General features: G+C 34.5%; 1 protein-coding gene across 2 annotated transcripts in view; it reads left to right on the forward strand.

Moving 5' to 3' along the window:
* ATR (ATR serine/threonine kinase) overlaps nt 1–21,273 on the forward strand; it is a 90,806-nt gene that overhangs the window by 32,298 nt on the left and 37,235 nt on the right. For both annotated transcript variants that reach the window (XM_059391812.1, XM_059391813.1), the window contains 10 exons: nt 388–531; nt 3,186–3,279; nt 4,670–4,795; nt 7,842–8,048; nt 9,022–9,135; nt 11,745–11,860; nt 13,906–14,026; nt 15,043–15,180; nt 17,459–17,669; nt 20,346–20,524. In XM_059391812.1, coding sequence (XP_059247795.1) covers nt 388–531; nt 3,186–3,279; nt 4,670–4,795; nt 7,842–8,048; nt 9,022–9,135; nt 11,745–11,860; nt 13,906–14,026; nt 15,043–15,180; nt 17,459–17,669; nt 20,346–20,524 — 1,450 coding nt within the window. The remainder of the gene's footprint in view (nt 1–387; nt 532–3,185; nt 3,280–4,669; nt 4,796–7,841; nt 8,049–9,021; nt 9,136–11,744; nt 11,861–13,905; nt 14,027–15,042; nt 15,181–17,458; nt 17,670–20,345; nt 20,525–21,273) is intronic.

Genomic DNA, 21,273 nt, shown 5'->3' on the forward strand with positions numbered 1-21,273 from the left:
GGTTTTCTTTCTAACTATATCTATTTTTCTTAATTTTCGTGTAATTCTCTCTGTTTTAAAAGTATAAACATGCAGGATGTAAATATATATATATGTATATATATAAACAAATGCACACACATATGTACACGCTTATTTGTATTAATTTTGCTTCGAAAGGTAACATAACCTGTTTTTTACCGTGCTTTTTTTGACTTAATACATGAGTGATCACTATTTACAGATAGAATACTGACCTTTATTCTGTTTTTACAGCTGCCTTGTATATATTTTTACAATATATACAAATCTCATTATTTGTATATATTGTTGTTTGCCCAGCTAATAACTCATTGATGGGCTTTACAGAACAATGTGACTTTTAACTTACTTGTTTTTTTCATATAGAGCTTGGGATTGCTTTGTTCGTTGCCTGGATCATGCTTATCTTGGTTCCCTTCTCAGTCACGTGATAGTAGCTTTGTTACCTCTCATACACATCCAGCCTGAAGAAACTGCAGCTATATTTCACTACCTCATAATTGAAAACAGGTATTTATTGTAACTGAAATTAATAGTAAAGTACCAACATTTTATTACTGTATACTTACGTCTCATAGTATTGGAATTACTGCTGGTAAGGTGGAATTGTTCACATTCTTTTTAATTTAGAGTACATCATGCTTAAGCCAATATAGATTAGCCAATATAGATTAAGCTAATGTTATTTCAGTTGTGACATTGACCCATAATAATTATATTTAAAACATTTAGATCAGCAACTTAGAATTATTTTTCATCAGTTTTGAAAAAAGTAAGGCTAAATTTACCTTTCCTTTTTTTTTTTTTTTTCCTATTTATTTGATAGAGCATGAGCAGGGTGAGGGGCAGAGGAAGAACCAGACTCCCCACTGAGCAGGGAGCCCGAAGCAGGGCTCTATCCCGGGACTCAGGATCTTGACCAGAACCAAAGCAGACGTCCAACTAGTTGAGCCACCCAGGCCCCCCTTTACCTTTCCTTTCACACTTAAAAGGCAGGTAGTTGAATAACATGAGAAAGGTTAGGAGGTATGTTCACCTCCTTTCTATAGCTTACCTTAATTGAAACTCTCATTACTTCATTGCATTAGCCTTTTAGCCAGCCTCCCTTCCTTTAGGCTTTTATCACACTTCTTATTGTTCATATTTAAAAGCATCTCTTGGGGCACCTGGGTGGCTCAGTGGGTTGAAGCCTCTGCCTTCAGCTCAGGTCATGATCCCAGGATCCTGGGATCGAGCCCCTCGTGGGGCTCTCTGCTCTGCAGAGAGTCTGTTTCCTTCTCTCTCTCTGCCTGTGTTTCTGCCTACTTATGATCTCTGTCTGTCAAAAAAATAAACAAAATCTTTAAAAAAAAATACAAGCCTCTCTTCTATCAGTATTACTATAGCATATGGAGGCCGTCTGTGATTCTCCTAATTACTAACTAATGAATTTCAAATTGCTTATCTTGACTCTTAAGTCTTTCCAAAATTTGGTCACTTTTAACTTCTTTAAATCTTTCCTCAAGCTTTTCCAGAACAGACTGCTCTAGCTTACTTGGATTGCTATTGGAAGAACATACGTTACTCCCTTCCATTTTTGTATTTTACCCTGGTTGCTTTTAGCCTGGAATGTGTTTCTATACATTTTAAAATTGTTTCTGTGTTTACACTTACTGTTATATATATACCTTTGCTTCTGAGAATTTAGGGTTTAAGTACTACTTATTTACCTGTTTATACACGTATTACTGCTATTCCCATTAATCATTTTCAATAACTAAGGAGGGAGAAAGTACAGAAAAAAAGGTTAACGTAAGGGTTTTTTTTAATTTTTTTTTCAGTTAAAATACTTTTATTTTGGATAATTTGAGTATAATAGGACAACATAACCACTGATCTAGATGACTTTTTTAGATACTTTCTTGGCATTATGTAAATAGTGTTATCTGTGCTCTTTATTTACAGCAATTAATTTTCTACCTTTTCATATTAAAAAATTCTCTTTCATTTAGTGCAAGTTAGAAGATCTTAAACTCCCTGAATAAATTCTTTCAACTTCCTTTATTATTACATCACCGGTGTCTAGCACATGGTGGCACATGAGAGTTGCTTTACTCATACTTGTTGCATAGATGAATGAAGACTAGAATTTAGAAATACTTTTTGGGGATTTAGGTATTATTAGAGTAGCCTCCATAGGAATTATTTATATCTATTTCTCTAAAATTTTTAAGGAGAATTTGTGTTTTAAGATTGGGTTTGGCTATGTATCACTACACTGTGAAACACTCCAAAATCTAGTGTCTTAAAATTATAGCATTTTTATTTACCTATAATTTTGCAGTCTGGACTGGGTTCAGCTGGTAGATTCTTTGGTCACTAGTATGGCTGCAGTCAGCCAGCAGGTAGACTTGGCTGGGTTTCTGTCTCTTTCCATGTAGTCTTGGAGCCTCACTGTTTTCATGTAGCCTGTCCATGTTGGTGGCCAGACGTCTTATGTGGTGATTTAGGACTCTGAAGAGAACAAATCAGAAGCTGCTGGACGTTTTTGACACTTAGGCCTGAATTGGCACAGCATTTTTCTCTCCCACATTCTGTGTGTTAAAGCAAGTCACACATCTCGCCCAAAATGAAGAGGATGTGACTATATATGCATATCTATACAAAGCAATACAGTTTTATTCAGGGCCACCAATGTAAATACTACAATAGGGTGATTTTCTTAGATGTGATTATTTGCCATTGTTAGGAAAGATCATTAATCCACTAGCACTTTTTTAAATAATTGATTTGGGAGAGAGAGAGCGTGGGGGGAGGGGCAGAATGATGGGGGAGAGAGAATCCCAAGCAGACTTCACACTGAACACAGCCCCATTAGGCTCCCTCTCATGACCCTGAGATCATGACCTGAAATCAGGAGTCAGACACTTAGCCAACTGAGCCACCCAGGCATCTTTAGCATTTTTAAAAAAATATTAGCTTTAAAATCTCTGCAGGCAGTGAGGGGCTCAAACTCACCACATAGAGATAAAGAGTCACATGCCCTACCAACTTAGCCCACCAGGTGTCCCCACTAGCACTTTTAAGTGTGAACTAAATTGGCCTTCGTTTCAGCTTCTGCTTTATTTTTTTTTTAGTACTCATGTTCTTTGCAAATAATTCTTTTTCTTCCACTTAACTATCAGGGATGCTGTACAAGATTTTCTTCATGAAATATATTTTTTACCTGATCATCCAGAATTAAAAAAGATAAAAGCAGTTCTACAGGAATACAGAAAGGTATTTAATTTTTTATTTATGTCTTAGGAGATCACTGATACAAAACTGTTCCCAAATTCCAATACTTTGAACATAGATTCTTTAGAATTAGATCTAAGGATAATATAGTCCTGTTCCAGTGGCTAATTTTGGCAATTAGATAGCCCTATCACAAACTATGATTTTTTTAGAAGGAAGTTTAGCCCTTAGATAAACATTTTATTACATTATGTAGAACAGAGAGCAAAAAATACAATACTTGTGACCTTACCTCCTAGGTCAATATGTCTCTACTTGTAGTCCCCCAAAGAAAAAGCTACCATAGCTTCATGCCCAGAAAAGCTGCTGGAGAATTCTAGTTATGTTGTGCTACAAACAATGGTATGAAATTGTAAAATCTTACTGACTCCTGAGCTTTAGAAGGGGAATAACCTGTAGTTCCATCATCTTGAAGTTCAGTGAATTCTCCAAAATTATGAAGGTGTTAATAGTGAATCCATAGAATTCTAGGACAGAAAGTGGAATACCTGATCTTGGGTCAGAATAGCAGAAATATTTACTGCAGACCCCAAGATTGGTCCTGAGGTCTTTATTTTCTCTTTTATTGGATAACTCATTATAGTCATAAGTAATTAAATAAGGAATGAATTATTCATTTGTATAATCTAGATTTGGTTCAAGGCTATTATATAGTTCTTTGTAAGTTAAGGGAAACTTGTTATTTCTAACTAAGAAGGATTTTTTTCAGATAAGTAGATTCTTTATTTGATCGGAATAAAATTTTTCTTCAGGTCCAAAGATTTTAGAATGAGGGGCACTTGGGTGGCTCAGTAGTTAAGTGTCTGCCTTCGACTCAGGTAATGATCCTAGGGTCCTGGGATAGAGTCCTGCATTGAGCTTCCTGCTCAACGGGGAGTCTGCTTCTCTCCCTCCCACTCCTCCTACTTGTGTTCCCTCTCTTGCTATGTGTCTCTCTGTCAAAAAAATAAACAAAATCTTAAAAAAAAATTTAGAATGAAATCCCTTCTGCAAGAATTACTAAAAATAACGTACGTTATATGAAGGAAGAAATGGAAATTATTTTTTGAAGATTTTATGTATGTATTTTTGCGAGAGAGAGCACAAGCTTATCATGAGTAGGGAGGAGGGGCAGAGGAGGAAGCCGACTTCTCGTTGAGCAGGGAACCAGATATGGGACTCGATCCCAGGACCCTGGGGTCATGACCTAAGCCAAAGGCAGACACTTAAGCCACTGAGCCACCCAGGTGCCCAGAAATTATTTTTTTATGCTGCTTTTAATTGAGGTATAGTTTACTGCTTTAATGGTAACTCTGTAGGGAATCCAGACTTTCTGAAATGGTTTCTGAAATCATTAACCAACATGGTGTGTATCTCTTTGTTCTGTATATAGGAGACCTCAGAGAGTACAGATCTTCAGACAACTCTTCAACTGTCCATGAAAGCAGTTCAGCATGAAAATGTAGATGTTCGTATTCATGCTCTTACAAGTCTGAAGGAAACTTTGTATAAAAATCAGGTATACTAAGTTCCTATGATATAATTAAAAGTACAGGAAAGTAAGATGTTAAAGAAATTTGAACGCTTTAAGTTTAGTTTAAAGAAAAGTGCCAGGTTGTCACTTTTTGCCATATTTTCTTGAGATTCAGTATATTTAGTGAAAGAAGTAATTTTTGTTTTACTGAGATTATCAGACCTGACTAGAATCACTAATCCATGAAATACTCTTTGAGGCTGAATACCAGGGATGTGCAGAGTTTTTTGTTATTATTTTGAAAGGTCATTATTTGACCATTTTATTTTTGGTTATTGCATATTCCTAAATAAGGTTGTATGTGTACAATGGCAGCAATCCATGTGTCTTCTTGTATAATTTCCTATAGAAACCTATCATATAATATTTCAGTAATTTTGCCATTTTACATTTTGACTGAATTAACTTTTGGTTTTAATGGAACTAAATTTTTAAGTTTACTTTTCATGATGGCAGTGAACTTTTTCTTTTCTTTGGCAACATACTGTAGATTAGCTCTAACTTTGATGACAGTGAGAACTGGTATTTAAAATAACTTGATCATTATAAAGCTGTAAAACAGAAAAAAATTACTGGAGATATTTGTTTTTGCATGCCAAGAACTTACATGATAGGATGTGAAAGCCTAAAGTCCCCTCATGAGTTAGGGGCTTTGCAAAACCAGGTTATGTTTGTTTTCACAGTAGAAGGAAGCACTTATTTAGGACAAAAGATATACATGATGGTTATCATGCATATCACATGATGAATCAGTGAACTTGTAGAACCAGTGTGGGTAGCAGCCAAGGTGGAGATGGTCCTACCACAAGTGGGGAGCCTTGAATCTCCTTAAGTGTAAGTTTTATGCTCTCCTAAGTCTAAGTCTACATTATCAATCTTACAGCCTCATTTCATGCCCTGCACTACTTCACTGAAACTATGTGCTTACTCCTTGCCCCAAACAAATCTCTACCTGGATTTTAGGTAACTTAGAGGGCTTCTAGCTTTCTATATTAATATAGGGATTTATGAATAGCATAGGATCTCTCCTCCTGGCCTCGAGATGTCCTAGGTTAGGTTATTTCTAAGCAGATGACATGATTATGACCCAATTTAATCTGAGAACTTAAAGAGATTGCTTATATTCTTAGGGAAAAGCCACAGCTGCCCAACTTTTGCTACCTGTGTCACAAAAGAAAAATCACACATCTGGTAATAACCCTGACAAGCCTTCCTTCAACGTAGAGCACCAGTGCTAACAGATTAGCTAGGCAGAGTAGAAAATGTACTTGTAGGAGTCTTGAAGGTCAGATAGAGTCAGAATAAGATGTAATGGCCACAGATATTTTAGGATATTTTAAAGTAAGTTTTAATTTAGTTTAGAATCAATTTATAGATGGATAAATTTAAAAGTTAGTAAGAAGAAAACTAAAGATAATGGCTTGGAAGGAGGCAGGGAAAATAAGACATCCAGAGACACATGTGTTCCCAGCCATACCCGCACAGGTAATGGCCTAAAACACCTACACAAAAAGAGAGAAGGAAATGTTTTTGTTTTTGCAAAGTATGACGAGAAGGTAACATCAGTGTTGAAAGCAATTCAGTTAAGTTCTAGAATAGCACTGTCCAAAACAATATTCTTTGAATATGGAAATGTTCTTTATCTGCACTGTCCAATTGTAACTGCTAGCCACGTGTGGCTCTCATGAGCACTTAAGATGTGTGATTAAAGAACTAGGTATTTAATTTTATTTCATTTTGTTCAAATTTAAATAGCTTCACGTAGATAGTGGCTATGATATTGGATATTGCAGCTCAAGAAGATGACTGAACCTATAGCGATATGAGAGCAAGAAACTGATTTAAGAAAACAGGGTTAGAAGTCAAAGTCTTTGTAGTGAATGCTTTGAGATCTATGAAAGAACAAATGCAAAAGATACTCTTTTAAAAGTTCAGATCTTAACCAGAGGGAAAGGAAAAGATACTTCAGGAGTACATTGAAAGAAGGTGTTTGAAATAATTAGATCTGGGTGGCTCAGTTGGTTGTGCTGCTGCCTTCGGCTTGGGTCATGATCTTTGGGTCCAGGGATTACTCTTGAATCATAGTTTTAACATGGAGTTTGAGATGCTCATGTATGCTTTACTTTTGGTAGAAAGAAAATAGTATAATTGAAGAAGTTTTAAAGTGTCACACAAATACAATATCTAAATTTCCACTGCCTTGAAAATAGTCTTTTCTTACTTAACAGGTTTCCATTACAGCATCCTCAGGAAATTGATAAAAAAGATTCCTTGAAGCAACATTTTGTTTCTCATCACCATGGAACCCTTTTCTTGTTATTTTTTTCTCCTCTGCTGGTTTTATATACACTTCAGTCTGCTTGTTTTAAATAATAGCTGTTCTTGTTGACTTATTTACTTAAGTATCTATCCTCTATCCTTGAAATGTTACCCTGAGATCTTTTTTATTTTATTTTATTTTATTTTAAGATTTTATTTATTTATTTGAGAGAGAGAGACAGTGAGAGAGAACATGAGAGGCGAGAAGGTCAGAGGGAGAAGCAGACTCCCCATGGAGCTGGCAGCCCGATGCGGGACTCGATCCTGGGACTCCAGGACCGTGACCTAAACCGAAGGCAGTTGCTCAACCAACAGAGCCACCCAGGCGCCCTCTTTTTTATTTTCTTGATTGCTCTCTTACCTTGTAAATATATTTGTTATTGTACATAACGTATATGATATTTTAATTACTTATTTACATGTCTGTTTTCCACTTGGACTGGGAACTTGTTGGAAATCTGTGTTTTACTTATTTTTGTATACTAATGTAATAATACTCAGTAACTGTTTAGTGGATTAAGGATTAAAACTTCCTATAATAATGATTATAATCCTACAGAATGTATTGTGAACTATATTATGTGAACTCTGCAGATATAGGAATTTAATTTTGTTAATGTTTATGTCATATATTCTTAATATTTTAAGCTTTCTAGTTAGGAAAATATACTAGTTTATAGAAATTACGTAAAAATTTTCTTTCTGCTTTCAGGAAAAACTGATAAAATATGCAACAGATAGTGAAACAGTGGAACCTGTTATCTCACAGTTGGTGACAGTGCTTTTGAAAGGTTGCCAAGATGCAAACTCTCAAGCTCGGTTGCTCTGTGGAGAATGTTTAGGGGAATTGGGGGCAATAGATCCAGGTCGACTAGATTTCTCAACAACTGAAAGCCAAGGAAAAGATTTTACATTTGTGGTAAGTAATGGTAATTTGGAATGACAAGAAGAGTCCTCTGTCCCATTTGAATTTCTGTATTTCGTTTACAAAAAATTCTTCAGGTTATCCTCAGTGGCAACATGATCTAAACTAGACAATTTAGGTAACTTCAGAGTTTATTCCTTAATACTATGTGCCAGGATCTAGTGCCAAAAACAATAAAGCTAGAGTCCAGACTAGTGTGCTGTGTTCTTTTTAAAAGCTTCCCAACCTAATGATGACAAATAGTTAAAACCTAATTAATTATTTAAATACTACTATTTCAACACTATTGCTAAGTATTTTCATTAGAAACTAATTTCTCAGGGTGTCATAATAGTGAATGTATAGAAAAGTTTCCATGGTCAAATATGTTTTAAGATATCCTGTAAAACAAAATCAAATAGAACATCTACTATATCGTTTAATGTGTGCACTATGCACATCCAAGAGGAGGGTATGGTAAAATTACTTCTTGGAGTGTCTCAAATGACCAGGCCTTTATAGCATGCAATTTAGGAAATGCTATATGTGCAGTTTTCTTTTTAAAGGTTAAAAAAAGAAAAATGAGGGGCAATTGGCTGGTTTAGTTGGAAGATCATGTGACTGACTCTCGATCTCAGGGTCATGAGTTTGAACCCCACATTGAGTGTAGAGATTACTTAAAAATAAAATCTTTAGCAACAGCAACAACAGAACAAAACAAAAAAGTGAAACTTGTTGGAGCTATGCAAGAGTCGATTGTTTCTAATACTCTTTATAAGTAGCCTAAATAGAGCCTTAAATTTGGTTTCTTGGGTACAGATTATGTCTTAGCCTTGATATCAAACCTAGTGTAAACCTTAGTGTCCTTTCTTTTTTTGAGTTAAATTCACCTAGGTAACTAAGTAAATTAGGTAAATTAACCAAGTAAGACACAGTACAGTTTAAAAAAGTTTATACACTTTATCCATGATTTTTTCTTTTTTTTGAGACTGGAGTAGAAGATTCAAGCTTCGCCTTTGGATTATTGATGGAACTAACAAGAGCTTACCTCGCATATGCAGATAATAGCCGGGCTCAAGATTCAGCTGCTTACGCCATTCAGGTAAGAGTATGTATGGTCAGTACTGGCTTGTGTTACTAAATTCTAGTAAGAAAGTTGTAAATCTGTATGTTGAAAACTTATTTTTGTAAGCTATCATTATCAGAGTTCATAATGATCATAATATAAGTTCATGACAAAATTTCAGAGTATAGAAATGTACTCTCTTGACATCATTATAGATACTTCAGAAAATTTTCAGAGTATTTAACAAATATATTTGTCTTTTCCACCACACAAGGAGATCATACTACTTACGATGTTCTGTAATTTGATTTTCTTTTGTATTCCATAGTCTGTATTGGGTAATTTTCCATTTCAGTACATAGGTCTCTAATTCATTCTTTTCAATAACTCAATATTCAATATGGATGTACCATAATTTGTTTAAGAAATTTATTTAACACACTTAAAATGTATTCAGTTTTCTCGCTTTTCTAAGAAATACATCAGAGAACATACATATATTTCTGAGTACTTGAGTGAATATAGCAATAATATAAATGTCTAGAAGTTAAAATATGTCACAGAGCAAGTACAGAATTTACATTTGATAAATTTTATCAAAAAAAGTTTCACCAGTTTATACTTCTTTGACAAACCGGCCTTTTTCAGAATTTTTAATCTATCAATGTGACAGATGAAAAATAGTACCATTTTACTTGAATAGCATTTAATTATGAGAGAGGTATATCATTCTTTATATATTTATTGCTTTTTTTGGCAAATTTTCTCTAGATGATCTTAGCCTGTTCTCTTGGTACAGATTTAATTTTTATTACTATTTATTATACTTATTTGTATATAGTAGAAATTAACCCTTTGTAAATCATACATGTGGTAAATATTTTTCCAGTTTGGCTTTTTTGCCCTTTTTCATAATTTTTTTTCAAAAATTTATGTGTTTAAAAAAATTTTGTTTTGTTTTGTTTTGTTAGATATTCAGGTCTGGAATTCATGGTGAGTGGTTTGAGTTTCAGATATAAATTTGGAGGTATTCATTATAGAGATAGTATTTAAAATTATGATCCTGGATAAAATGATCAAGAGAAGGAGTACAGGTAAAAAGATTTTAGTAATTGAGCTCTGGGCATTGAGAGATCAGTGAGAAAAGGAGGGAACAGGTAAGAAAACTGAAGGAGCTGCCAGTAAGGTAGGAAAATGTGGTGTTCCAGAAGACAAGAAAGTGTCTTTAAGAGAGAGTGGAAGAATGAAATAGTAACTGGGGAGAAAAGAGGAGTGAAGATAGGAGAAATAATAGTATGCTTACATGTAAATCATATAATTCAGCGAAAAGGAGAATAGATGATGTAGGAAGGAATTGATATAATACTACTTTTAATAGAAAGATGTGGAACATAGTGTGCAAGTGGGGGGTAGCCTTAATTAAAAACAAAAGCAATTCATCTGTAGTAAGAGTAGAGAAAGCATATGGGCACTGATACTGATAGTGCCAGTCTGGGTAGATATGTAGGTGGAAGTAATGGAAGTTTCTTTGAATCGCATCTGTTTTTTCAATGAAATATGAAGCAAGGTCTACAATTGTTAAGTATATTGGTCTTTTTAAGAGTATAAATGGTCCCCTCCAAAAAGAGAGAGAATTGCTGATCTACGTAAGAGGGTTTGTTATTAGCTAGAGTGACTTTGCCCCGTGAAAAAAATGGGGCTTCAAACAAAATTTTATTATTATTTTAAAGTAAAATGAAAGTGGATTCTGGATATTTTTGTATTTGAACTTTTCAGATGCTTCCTTACTTTTACTAAAAAATACTAAATATAAGTATGAAGTATGTGTTTTTACTAGACAGTGCTTATATTTATAAATATTAGAAATACATCTATTGCATATGGTCATGGTCATGTTCAGTGGAATTGGAAAGAAAGAGTAATTTGGTGATAAAAGATATAATACCCTAACATGTTTGTCTCTTTTTGAATATTAATACTAGAGACAAAGATCTTTTTTCATTTATCAGTATTTTATTTTACTATTTTCAGGAAAGTAAAATAAAACCATTTAATTTGGTGGCCTGAATAGTTAATTGGTCTTTAACATTTGCATGCTCTTTTCACAGTTTCTTTTTAAGTAAACCTACTCTTAACATGGGGCTTGAACTCTGAGATCAAGAGTTTCATGTTCTTCCTGCTGAGCTAGCCAGGCACCCCTTCTTTTCACAATTTTAAGCTCGGTATTTTATACACAGAATTTGAGATATCTTGAATTTTTTAAAACTATTTTGGATTTGTAGTTGTTTTCATTAAAATTCAGAAAAGATCAAATTCAAAGAATTATACTGCTGCAAATATGGACAATTTCACATTTTCCTCCAAATAGCTCTTAATCTTATATTATAGTACATATTAGATGTATAGAACATAAACTACCTTCATGTTCAAATAGTGCGTAGTCACAGCTTTGTGACCTTAAGTAAGTCACCTAAATGGTTTTAAGCATTATTAAAATAGATATCCTAAGCAAGTTCACAACTCCAAAATTTTAAATTCTATATATTTAAAAATTATTTTTGTAACCATTATGTATAGAATATTGGTGAGTATAAAGATTTATCTTCTTCACTATAGATTTACAAATGTAAAATATGTATTTGTAGGAGTTACTTTCTATTTATGACTGTAGAGAGATGCAGACTGATGGCCCCGGTTACCAGTTGTGGAGGAGATTTCCTGAGCATGTTCGGGAAATCCTGGAACCTCATCTAAATACTAGGTCTGTAAACTCAATAAAACCATTTTTATAAAATTATTTTTAACTTTATAAAATTAATGTCATTTTTTAAAAAATTTATTTATTCATTTTAGAGAGAGCAAGAGAGCATGCATGTGTGGGAGTTGGGGGGAGAGGCAGAGAGAGAGGGAGAGAGAATCTTCAACCAGACTCCCCACTCAGCACAGAGCCCAGTATGGGGCCTGATCCCATGATGCATGAGACTGACCTGAGCTGAAACCAAGAGTCACACACAACCAACTGAGCCACCTAGGCGCCCCATAAAATTAATGTTATTTTTGAGATAATTTTTTAGCATTGAAAGTATTTTCAGTAGTCTAGTATGTATTTTCCACTGTGACTATGCCTATAATGTCAAAGTGAAAGGTACAGTCTGCTCATTGGTTAAATTCTGTAATTTTAAGTATTTAGATGAATTTATTGAAACTATAAAAGGATTGATTTTCTTAAATTCGGTCAGTAATACTTTGAAAGAATCCATTTTAAATTGAATATGAGTTTAATAAGCTTTTGATAGGCATAATTAATAAAGAAATTTAAGAGTTTAAAGCTAGTTCCAAAGCCACTAGTAACCCCAACTACAGAGTAGAAATTTCAACTCTCCAATTTCTTTTCATGAAGGTATTTTCTCCCTCTTCTTTAGAAAAAAAAATACATATATACATAAATAATACATAAATACATAATACATATATACATAAAAAATACATAAATACATATATATATACACACACACACACAGACCTCTTTTTCAATTTTAATAATTTTGTTAGGACTGATTGAAATCTGAACACCTGGGTGGTTTAGTGGGTTAAGCATCTCATCTGCCTTTGGCTCAGGTCATGATCCCAGGACTGAGTCCTACATTGGGCTGCTTGCTCAGCAGGGAGACTGCTGCTCACTCTGCCTGCCACTCCCCCTGCTTGTGCCTTCTCTTTCTCTCTCTGACAAATAAAATCTTAAAAGGGAAAGACTGATTGAAATCTATAAAATTATAAATTATTTTTAACTAGAAACTATGAAGTACACTAGGTCATATACTTATTAGATATGTGACCTTGGGAAAATCACTTCTTTGAGCCCTGGTATAGTCCTAGCCTTGTAGTAAATTCTTTATAAAAGACCTTAAGTTTGGATACTTATTTGGTAGATATTTCTTTATTTAAATTTAGAATGTTTTATGTGTAGAAACAGATGGGTACAGCTGATAAAAACAGTGGGGCAATGGAGTAGGTAGAAAATATTAATAAGAGAGTTCTTACTAAATGAAATGAAAGGTCTTAGGAAATGAAGGACCATGAAGACCACGTTGGTTAAGAAAAGTAATGAAAGAAAAGTATTTACAGATCAAGAGAATTTAACAGAGTCAAGGAACACAACATCCCAGTGATAGAGAGTCAATGTGCTTGTATAACTGGGTGAAAGAACTAGAAATTTTGGAAGCTATGGCTGTAGAGTAAGATATCTAAGTAGTTCATTTTGGAAGTGAAGAAATTTTTTTTGTATTGGCAAGGAAGTCCTGATAAAGAAGTAGAAGAGAAAATCACTGAGAAGTTTTGAGTTTGATTAGTTGGTCCCGCCAGCCATTAAATTCACTTGGAATGGTAAGACTTAGGGAGGAAAGGAAACACAGAGATGTACTAAAGTTATCAGTGAGTTTGATAATCAGCGAGTTTAATAGATGCCCATCATAAGGAGTAGAGAATGATACGCCTGAGAGGCTTGAACCTCGGAGGAACAAGTCTTTCTTACACAGAATGGAGTTGGAAGGATCAGAAAGGAGCACTGAGGAAGAGGAGGAGGCAGACTCAAATCCTCTAAAGTACTTGGGGTATACAGGAGTGACTTTCCACCCCATTATTAACAAGGAAATCAGAAGAGTAGTGTCTTTAACCATAGTTTAGTAAAGCAAGGCAGTAGTGGGGTAATCAGTGAAGGAGTTGATGTAGTTCTTTGTATGTTTTATACTAAAATTCTCAACAGGTGGATATATGTGTATTTTAATCAACAAATTTTTGAAATTACAGATATAAGAGTTCTCAGAAGTCAACAGATTGGTCTGGAGTAAAGAAGCCAATTTACTTGAGTAAATTAAGTAATAACTTTGCAGAATGGTCAGCATCTTGGGCAGGTTATCTTATAACAAAGGTAAGAGAACTCTGTTGAGAATTAGTTAAATGAAACCAGAACACCTATCTGAATGTATAGCATAAATAGCAGGTATTGAAATATGTGTGCTGGTAGTGGTAGAAATTTCTATAGGAACTGTTTACTAATAGTAGCATTTTCTGTATTGTTAATAGTTTCTGGGTAAGAGGGTAATTATTTTATCAGGCAAATAATTATGGTCTTTGCAAAATTTCTATTACATTATGTCTGTTCATTTTGCATCCTGAAATGATACTGTTTAAAAAATGACCAATCAAGTCACACAGGCACTCTAAGTTTCTTGTATTTTTTGAACATACTGAAAATATATTATGTGAAATGTAGAATACCATTAAATTAATTACTTCCAGATACGGAATCTTTGATTTAGTTTAGTTTTTTGTTGTTGTTGTATTTTAAGTGAAGTGTTTATATTTGAGAAGGAAAAATCTTTAAATTTAAAAAGAGAACAGTAATGTTGGCAAATCTGACATTAAATCGTAACAATAAAATTTGACTTTAATCCCAAGTAATTTAGTTTTCTATTTCTTTCTTTTTTTTTCTATAGTTAATTACTGTTCATAACTTATTAAAAATCTGTGTCATATACTTAATATACTGGCCCAGAGTACACATTTTGGTTACTTTACTCATCTGTGTGCTCAGGGAGTTAGTACACTGAATTTAATGTTAGCTAAGTAAAAGATACTGTAATTAGGGAGGTTAATCTGTAACAAAACATTATGCATCCAAAAATTAACTAAATGGGAGAGGCCATATATGTTGAGGTGATTGACATTGCCTTTAGGGGTCACAGCAGTTCAGGCATTTTGAGATATTTAGTGACCAGAGAGGTGGTGATCTGACATCCTCTTGCATGAGTGTGTGTGCCCCTCTTCATATAAGAATACCCTCTCCGCAATGATAAATTATCTCATGTGTGTGTGTTTTGTTTTGGTTTTTTTTACACTAATCAATAGAGTAAAAGTACTATCCTAAACAATTTTGATTTACAGGTTCGGCATGATCTTGCTAGTAAAATCTTCACCTGTTGTAGCATTATGATGAAACATGATTTCAAGGTGACCATCTATCTTCTTCCACATATTCTAGTGTATGTCTTGTTGGGTTGTAATCAGGAAGATCAGCAAGAGGTGAGAGATACCATTTTATTTGATTTCTATTTGTCCAAACATTTGTCCACTAGTAATTAGTATTAGAAAAGCTAAATGTGGGGCGCCTGGGTGGTTCAATGGGTTAAAACCTTTGCCTTCAGCTCAGGTCATGATCTCAGGGTCCTGGGATTGAGCCCCACATGGGGCTCTCTGCTCAACATGGAGCCTATTTCCCCCTCTTTCTCTGCCTCCCTCTCTGCCTGCTAGTGATCTCTATCTGTCAAATAAGTGAATAAAATATTAAAAAAAAAAAAAAGAAAAAGAAAAGCTAAATGTTAGGAAATACTGATCAGTATATGGCTGGCTGTGTATATAATGTCTTATTCTGAAAAATCTTTTTAACCTTTTATTTATTGAATAATTAGTTTAGAAAATTAGAAAAAGTATATTATATATGCCCAAATATATAGAGAACTTTCTGAAATAAAGAATACATAAGAACTTACTGATAGTGGTTTTTCTTGGTGAATAGTATATGGATTAAGATAGGGGAGGGAGGGGCACCTGAGTGGCTCAGTGGGTTAAGCCTCTGCCTTTGGCTTAGCTCATGATCCTAGGGTCCTAGAATCGAGCTCAGGGGGGAGCCTATGTCTCCCCCACCCCCCGCCCCCTGCCTCATTACCTACTTGTGATCTCTCTCTCTCTCTGTCAAATAAATAAATAAAATCTTTTTTAAAAAAAAGGATAGGGGAGGGAGAATATTTTACTTTTTGTTTTACTATACTTTGTAAAGTTTCTTTTTTTAATCACATACATATAACATTTCTTTTTAAAAAAAAGTTTTTTTCCCCAGATTTATTTACTTATTTGAGGGAGAGAGAGGAAATAGGATTAGGGGGAAAGACAGGGGAAAGGGTGTCCAACACAGGGCTGAATGCAGAGCCCAATGTAGGGCTTGATCCCATGACCCTCCAATTATGACCTGAACCAAAAGGATCAAGAGTTGGATGCTTAACCAATGGAGCCACCCAGGTGCTCCCCAAAATGATTATTTTTAATAGCATAAGTAGCATATTACTATGTTCTTAATGTAAATATTTGAATTATACAAATGAAAGTGTACCCTTTGACTACCATTCCTGATCTCATATCTCCAGAGATCATCATTGATACTAATTTGAAATGTATATTTTCAGGGGCACTTGGGTGGCTCAGTTGGATAAGCATCTGCCTTCAGCTCAGGTCACAATCCCAGGATCCTGGAATGGCGCCCTGCCCACATCAGGCTCCCTGCTTGGCAGGGAGTCTGCTTCTCCCTTTCCTGCTAATCCCCCCGCTTGCACACTCTCTCTGTGTCAAATAAATAAATAAGATCTTTTTTTTTTTTTTTTAAAGATTTTATTCATTCATTTGACAGACAGATCACAAGCAGCAGAGAGGCAGGCAGAGAGAGAGGAGGAAGCAGACTCCCTGCCGAGCAGAGAGCCCGATGCGGGGCTTGATCCCAGGACCCTGGGATCATGACCTGAGCCGAAGGCAGAGGCTTTAACCCACTGAGCCACCCAGGCGCCCCAATAAATAAGATCTTAAAAAAAATTTTTTTTTGATGTGTAGATATTTTCTTTTTTTTTTCTTTTCAAATTAGTGGGTTTTTTTTTTTTTAAGATTTTGATTGATTGATTTATCAGAGAGAGAGAGCACACAAGCAGGCAGAGTGGCAGGCAGAGGCAGAGAGAGAAGCAGGCTCCTGCTGAGCAGGGAGCCCAATGTGGGACTCCATCCCAGGACCCTGGGATCATGACTCAAGCCGAAGGCAACAGTTTAATCCACTGAACCACCTACGCATCCCGTTGTGTAGATATTTTCAAACCTTTTTATTTTTTAATGCAGTTCGTTCTATTTAAGTTTTTCGATGATATCATTGTAGGTATTTTGCAACTTGCCATTTTTTTAATATGTATTTATTGAGACAACTTTTTTTTTTATTAATGCTGTATAGTATAATCCTTCCATTTTGTAGTTGTACTGTAGTTTAACTATTACCATAATAATAATTTCCAATTTTTTTGTCCTTACAATGCCATTGTATGCATTATGGTGATTCTTACTTGTGAAAGCATTTGTGTGTGTGTGTTTAAGGTGTATTCCAAAAAAGAGAACCATTGGTTTATATGGTATTGTACATTTAAAATTTTAATAGAGACTAAATTCATATCTTCTGCTTATAGTTGCCTAAGAGTGCTTGGTCTCACATGTAAGATAATAGCAAAATGATACTACATGATGCATTATTAACCATAAAATGAATTCTTTTTAGGTTTATGCAGAAATTATGGCAGTTCTAAAGCATGATGATCAACATACCATAAGTACCCAAGACAGTGCATCTGATCTGTGTCAGCTCAGTACACAAACTGTGTTCTCCATGCTTGACCATCTCACACAGTGGGCAAGGCACAAATTTCAGGCACTGAATGCAGAGAAATTTCCTCAAAGCAAATCAAACAGAGATAAATTAGACTCAGTAGGTGAGTCATAACTTGTATTTATTTTCTTCTCTTAGTTATTAACCAGTTAGCTACCTCCTTATCAATTCTGTAATTTAAGCATTAGCTTTTTAAAAGATCTATGTTTGTTTTCCTGCATATTTCCTCCTACCCCCTGAGGTAGCCCTTTCACCAAGAAAAAACCAGAATTTATAGTCAGAAAACTTCTCTTTAAATTCTACTCTCAAAAAAAAAAAAACAAAACAAATTCTACTCTCACTACCTTAGGCAAGACAGATGCCTAATTTTTCTTTGTATAACACAGGATTACTATTATTTTCCTTAGAGGACTGAGGATTAAATGAAATGGTGAATATATAAATTGTAAAATGTGAAATAAATGACATGTTAATATTGTTAATAATTGACCCTTCACTGCTAAACTGTTTACTCCATGTCTCCTCAGTGTACTGTGTATATTTATTGTGTCCCCTCAGTGTACTGTGTATACACGTATCTAAACATACAAGCATATACATACATATATATGTAGTATTCTTTATCCTTTTTTGCTTATGAGATACTCTGTGATCTTTTTCACAGGTAAGTTTTAAATTTCAGAAGAGCTGTTAATTTCATTTCATGGCCTATTTTTCTACTTTCTATTCATTTCATTTTTTTGTTTTTCCTGTCTCTGGTAGTGTTTGATATCCAGAGGTCTCTCCAAATATGCTTAATACACATTACAGCATTACACCCTGCTATACCAAATATATGCAGTTTTTTTCCTGTGATACTACAACTCCCACTAAGGTGACTAAAAGTGGAATCTTATTAGAGTTAAAAATGCCCCAGGATAGAAGCATTTAATGAGCAGAATCATTATCATTCTGCTTCTGTATATCTCAGCTATTTGAAAGGAAATCACGTTTTGCCACCTAGACTTTGAGAGTAATTGAAAAATTGACTGTTTAACAATCCTTAGAGACCTTCACTTACGGAGTTCTCAGTTTGTGTCTCCCTCTTGTCCATATATGTGAGGAAAACACATACAGTCCTATTGTTAAGCACAATCGCTGATTTTTATAAAAGTTTTTGGACTTGCAAACAAATACCTGGGGGATTGTTTTCCTGAGGACTGTGGCTGCTTATTAATATGTTTTCCATTGATTTAACAATTTGATGTTTATTCCTGTTTCTGCATGTGTAAATGGTTCTATAAAACCAAATACAGGGGCGCCTGGGTGGCTCAAGCCACTGCCTTCAGCTCAGGTCATGATCTCAGTGTCCTGGGATCGAGCCCTGCATCAGGCTCTCTGCTCAGGGGGGAGCCTGCTTCGTCCTCTCCATTGGCTTGCCTCTCTGCCTACTTACAATCTCTCTCTCTATGTCAAATAAATAAATACAAATATTTAAAAAACAAACAAATAAATAAATAAATAAAACCAAATACAACCTCTGTTGCCATTCCTACTAACATTAACATTACAAGGGAAATACACTAGCTTTTAAGAATAACATTTGTAATGGTTCAAAAATAAAATATTTTTAACATTTCTCATAATTTGATCTACAAATTTTGATTGAATCAAGGACTTATTTTAAATATAATCGCTTTTAAATCTACCATCTTGATTTTTAAAATTTTGAAGAAACTTATTTTTGTTCCCTGTTCTGTACATACTGTTATGAATTGCTACTAAAATTTATAAGTTTTAAATAAGAATTCATAAATTTGACTGTCCTCATTTTGAAGCTTCCAATTTAAGTCTTTTCTTAGATTCTTGAAAAAAAAGTACCCTAAGGTATTCGTGATTTTATTTCAATGGCACTTCTACTTTGAATTTTCATTAAAACAGTTGTATTGTTTATGTGGCAACAGAGGAAAAAAGTAGATTGTTAACAATTCTAAACTTTAAAAAGAAGCTATTCTGTAATTCTACTGTTACACTTTATCAGTGTTTTTACAATTATCATTAATAAATCATCTTTGTATCTGTTATGTCATCTTTGTGTCTTTTCAACACTTAATACAGATTTACTCTTTTTTTAGTTTTTTAAAAATTTTTATTTAAATTTTAGTTACTTAACACAGAGTGTAATATTAGTTTCAGGTGTACAATATAGTGATTCAGCACTTCCATATATCACCCGGTGCTCATCACAGGTGCACTCCTTAGCTCCCATCATCTATTTCATCCATCCCTCAAGCCACCTCTCCTCTGGTAACCATCAGTTTGTGCTCTAAAGAGTCTGTTTCTTGGTCTGCTTCTCTCTTTTTCCCCCCCTTTGTTCATTCATTTCTTAAATTCCACATATGAGTGAAATGATATGGTATAATACAGATTTACTTTAATCCTCACAACAACATTGTAAGGAAGGCAGGACAATATTCGTATTGCCCTTTTATATATGAGGAAACAAGCTCAAGTAAGTTAAATATTCCAAGTAAGGTGAGTGATAATGGTAGAGTTGGAGCAAGAATGCTCTGAATAATTCTCTGGTAGTTACATTCTAAGTATGAAACTCTAATATATTTGGATGAATTTATTTAGTGAACTAAATTGAATTTCAATAAATTAGAATTTAAATGTATTTAAGTAATTATTGTATTTACTGTATTTAAATATAATTAGAATTAAATGTATGTGTAAATCGACAGTCTTAAAATTTCATTTTATAAGTCTTTAATCACTCAATTGTCTTTTTATAATCTAGTATCTACTGCGGATTATGAAGACTATCAGAGTGTAACTCGTTTTCTAGACCTCATACCTCAGGATACCCTGGCAGTAGCTTCCTTTCGCTCCAAAGCATATACACGAGCTGTAATGCACTTTGAATCATTTATTACAGAAAAGAAACAAAATATTCAAGAGCATCTTGGATTTTTACAGGTTTGAAATTAATACAGTAAATTTAATGATACTTAACATTTCCAGTATTTTTTGTTTATGTTCATTTTATTGAGTGTTTTAGGTGCTGTGCTAGCTACTAGATATTTATAAGCACTTTAGAAGCTTACAGATTAGTAGCGAGAGATAAACATCAATTTGGTGTTGGGTGATATAGCTGTTGTCCTCAGGAAGGGCACTTAGGTTATCCTCTGTGTGGAATAGGGTAGGAGATGGGAGTGAGCAAGAGGTCAGTATGGGCTTCTTAGAGACAATGTCTAAGCTGGGTCTCAAAGAATGGATGGTAGATAGGTGAAAGAAGGAGGTAAGATATTTCAGAGGCATCTGTTTGGAGTTGGGAAAAAATGTGGTTTGGGCTAAAGAGTAAAGTGTCAGTTTGGTAATGGCAGAGGACAGATAAAGATTTGGGCAGAGGAAGTATACAACATAGAGGACCTTTTAAATTGTCCAAAATTCTTAGAGGATTTTAACCAGGGAAGTGCTGTGGTCAAAATGGTATTTTAGCTAAATGACTATGACTGTCATGGAGGGAAAGTTTGAAATAGCAATGATGCAAGAGAAGCAGGCCACTGTTATTCTTAGGAGATATGTGACCCTGAATTTGGGGTGGGTAGGAAGGGGGATGTGCTGGTTGTAACAGGAATTGGGCATGACGGTGCTGGTGAAATAATGGTTTAGGTGATAGTATTTTGATTGTGTAGGGAAGGAAAAAAAGGGGAAGGTGGGGCTAA

This window comes from Mustela nigripes, chromosome 2 (assembly GCF_022355385.1).
Source record: "Mustela nigripes isolate SB6536 chromosome 2, MUSNIG.SB6536, whole genome shotgun sequence".
Classification (NCBI taxonomy): domain Eukaryota; kingdom Metazoa; phylum Chordata; class Mammalia; order Carnivora; family Mustelidae; genus Mustela; species Mustela nigripes.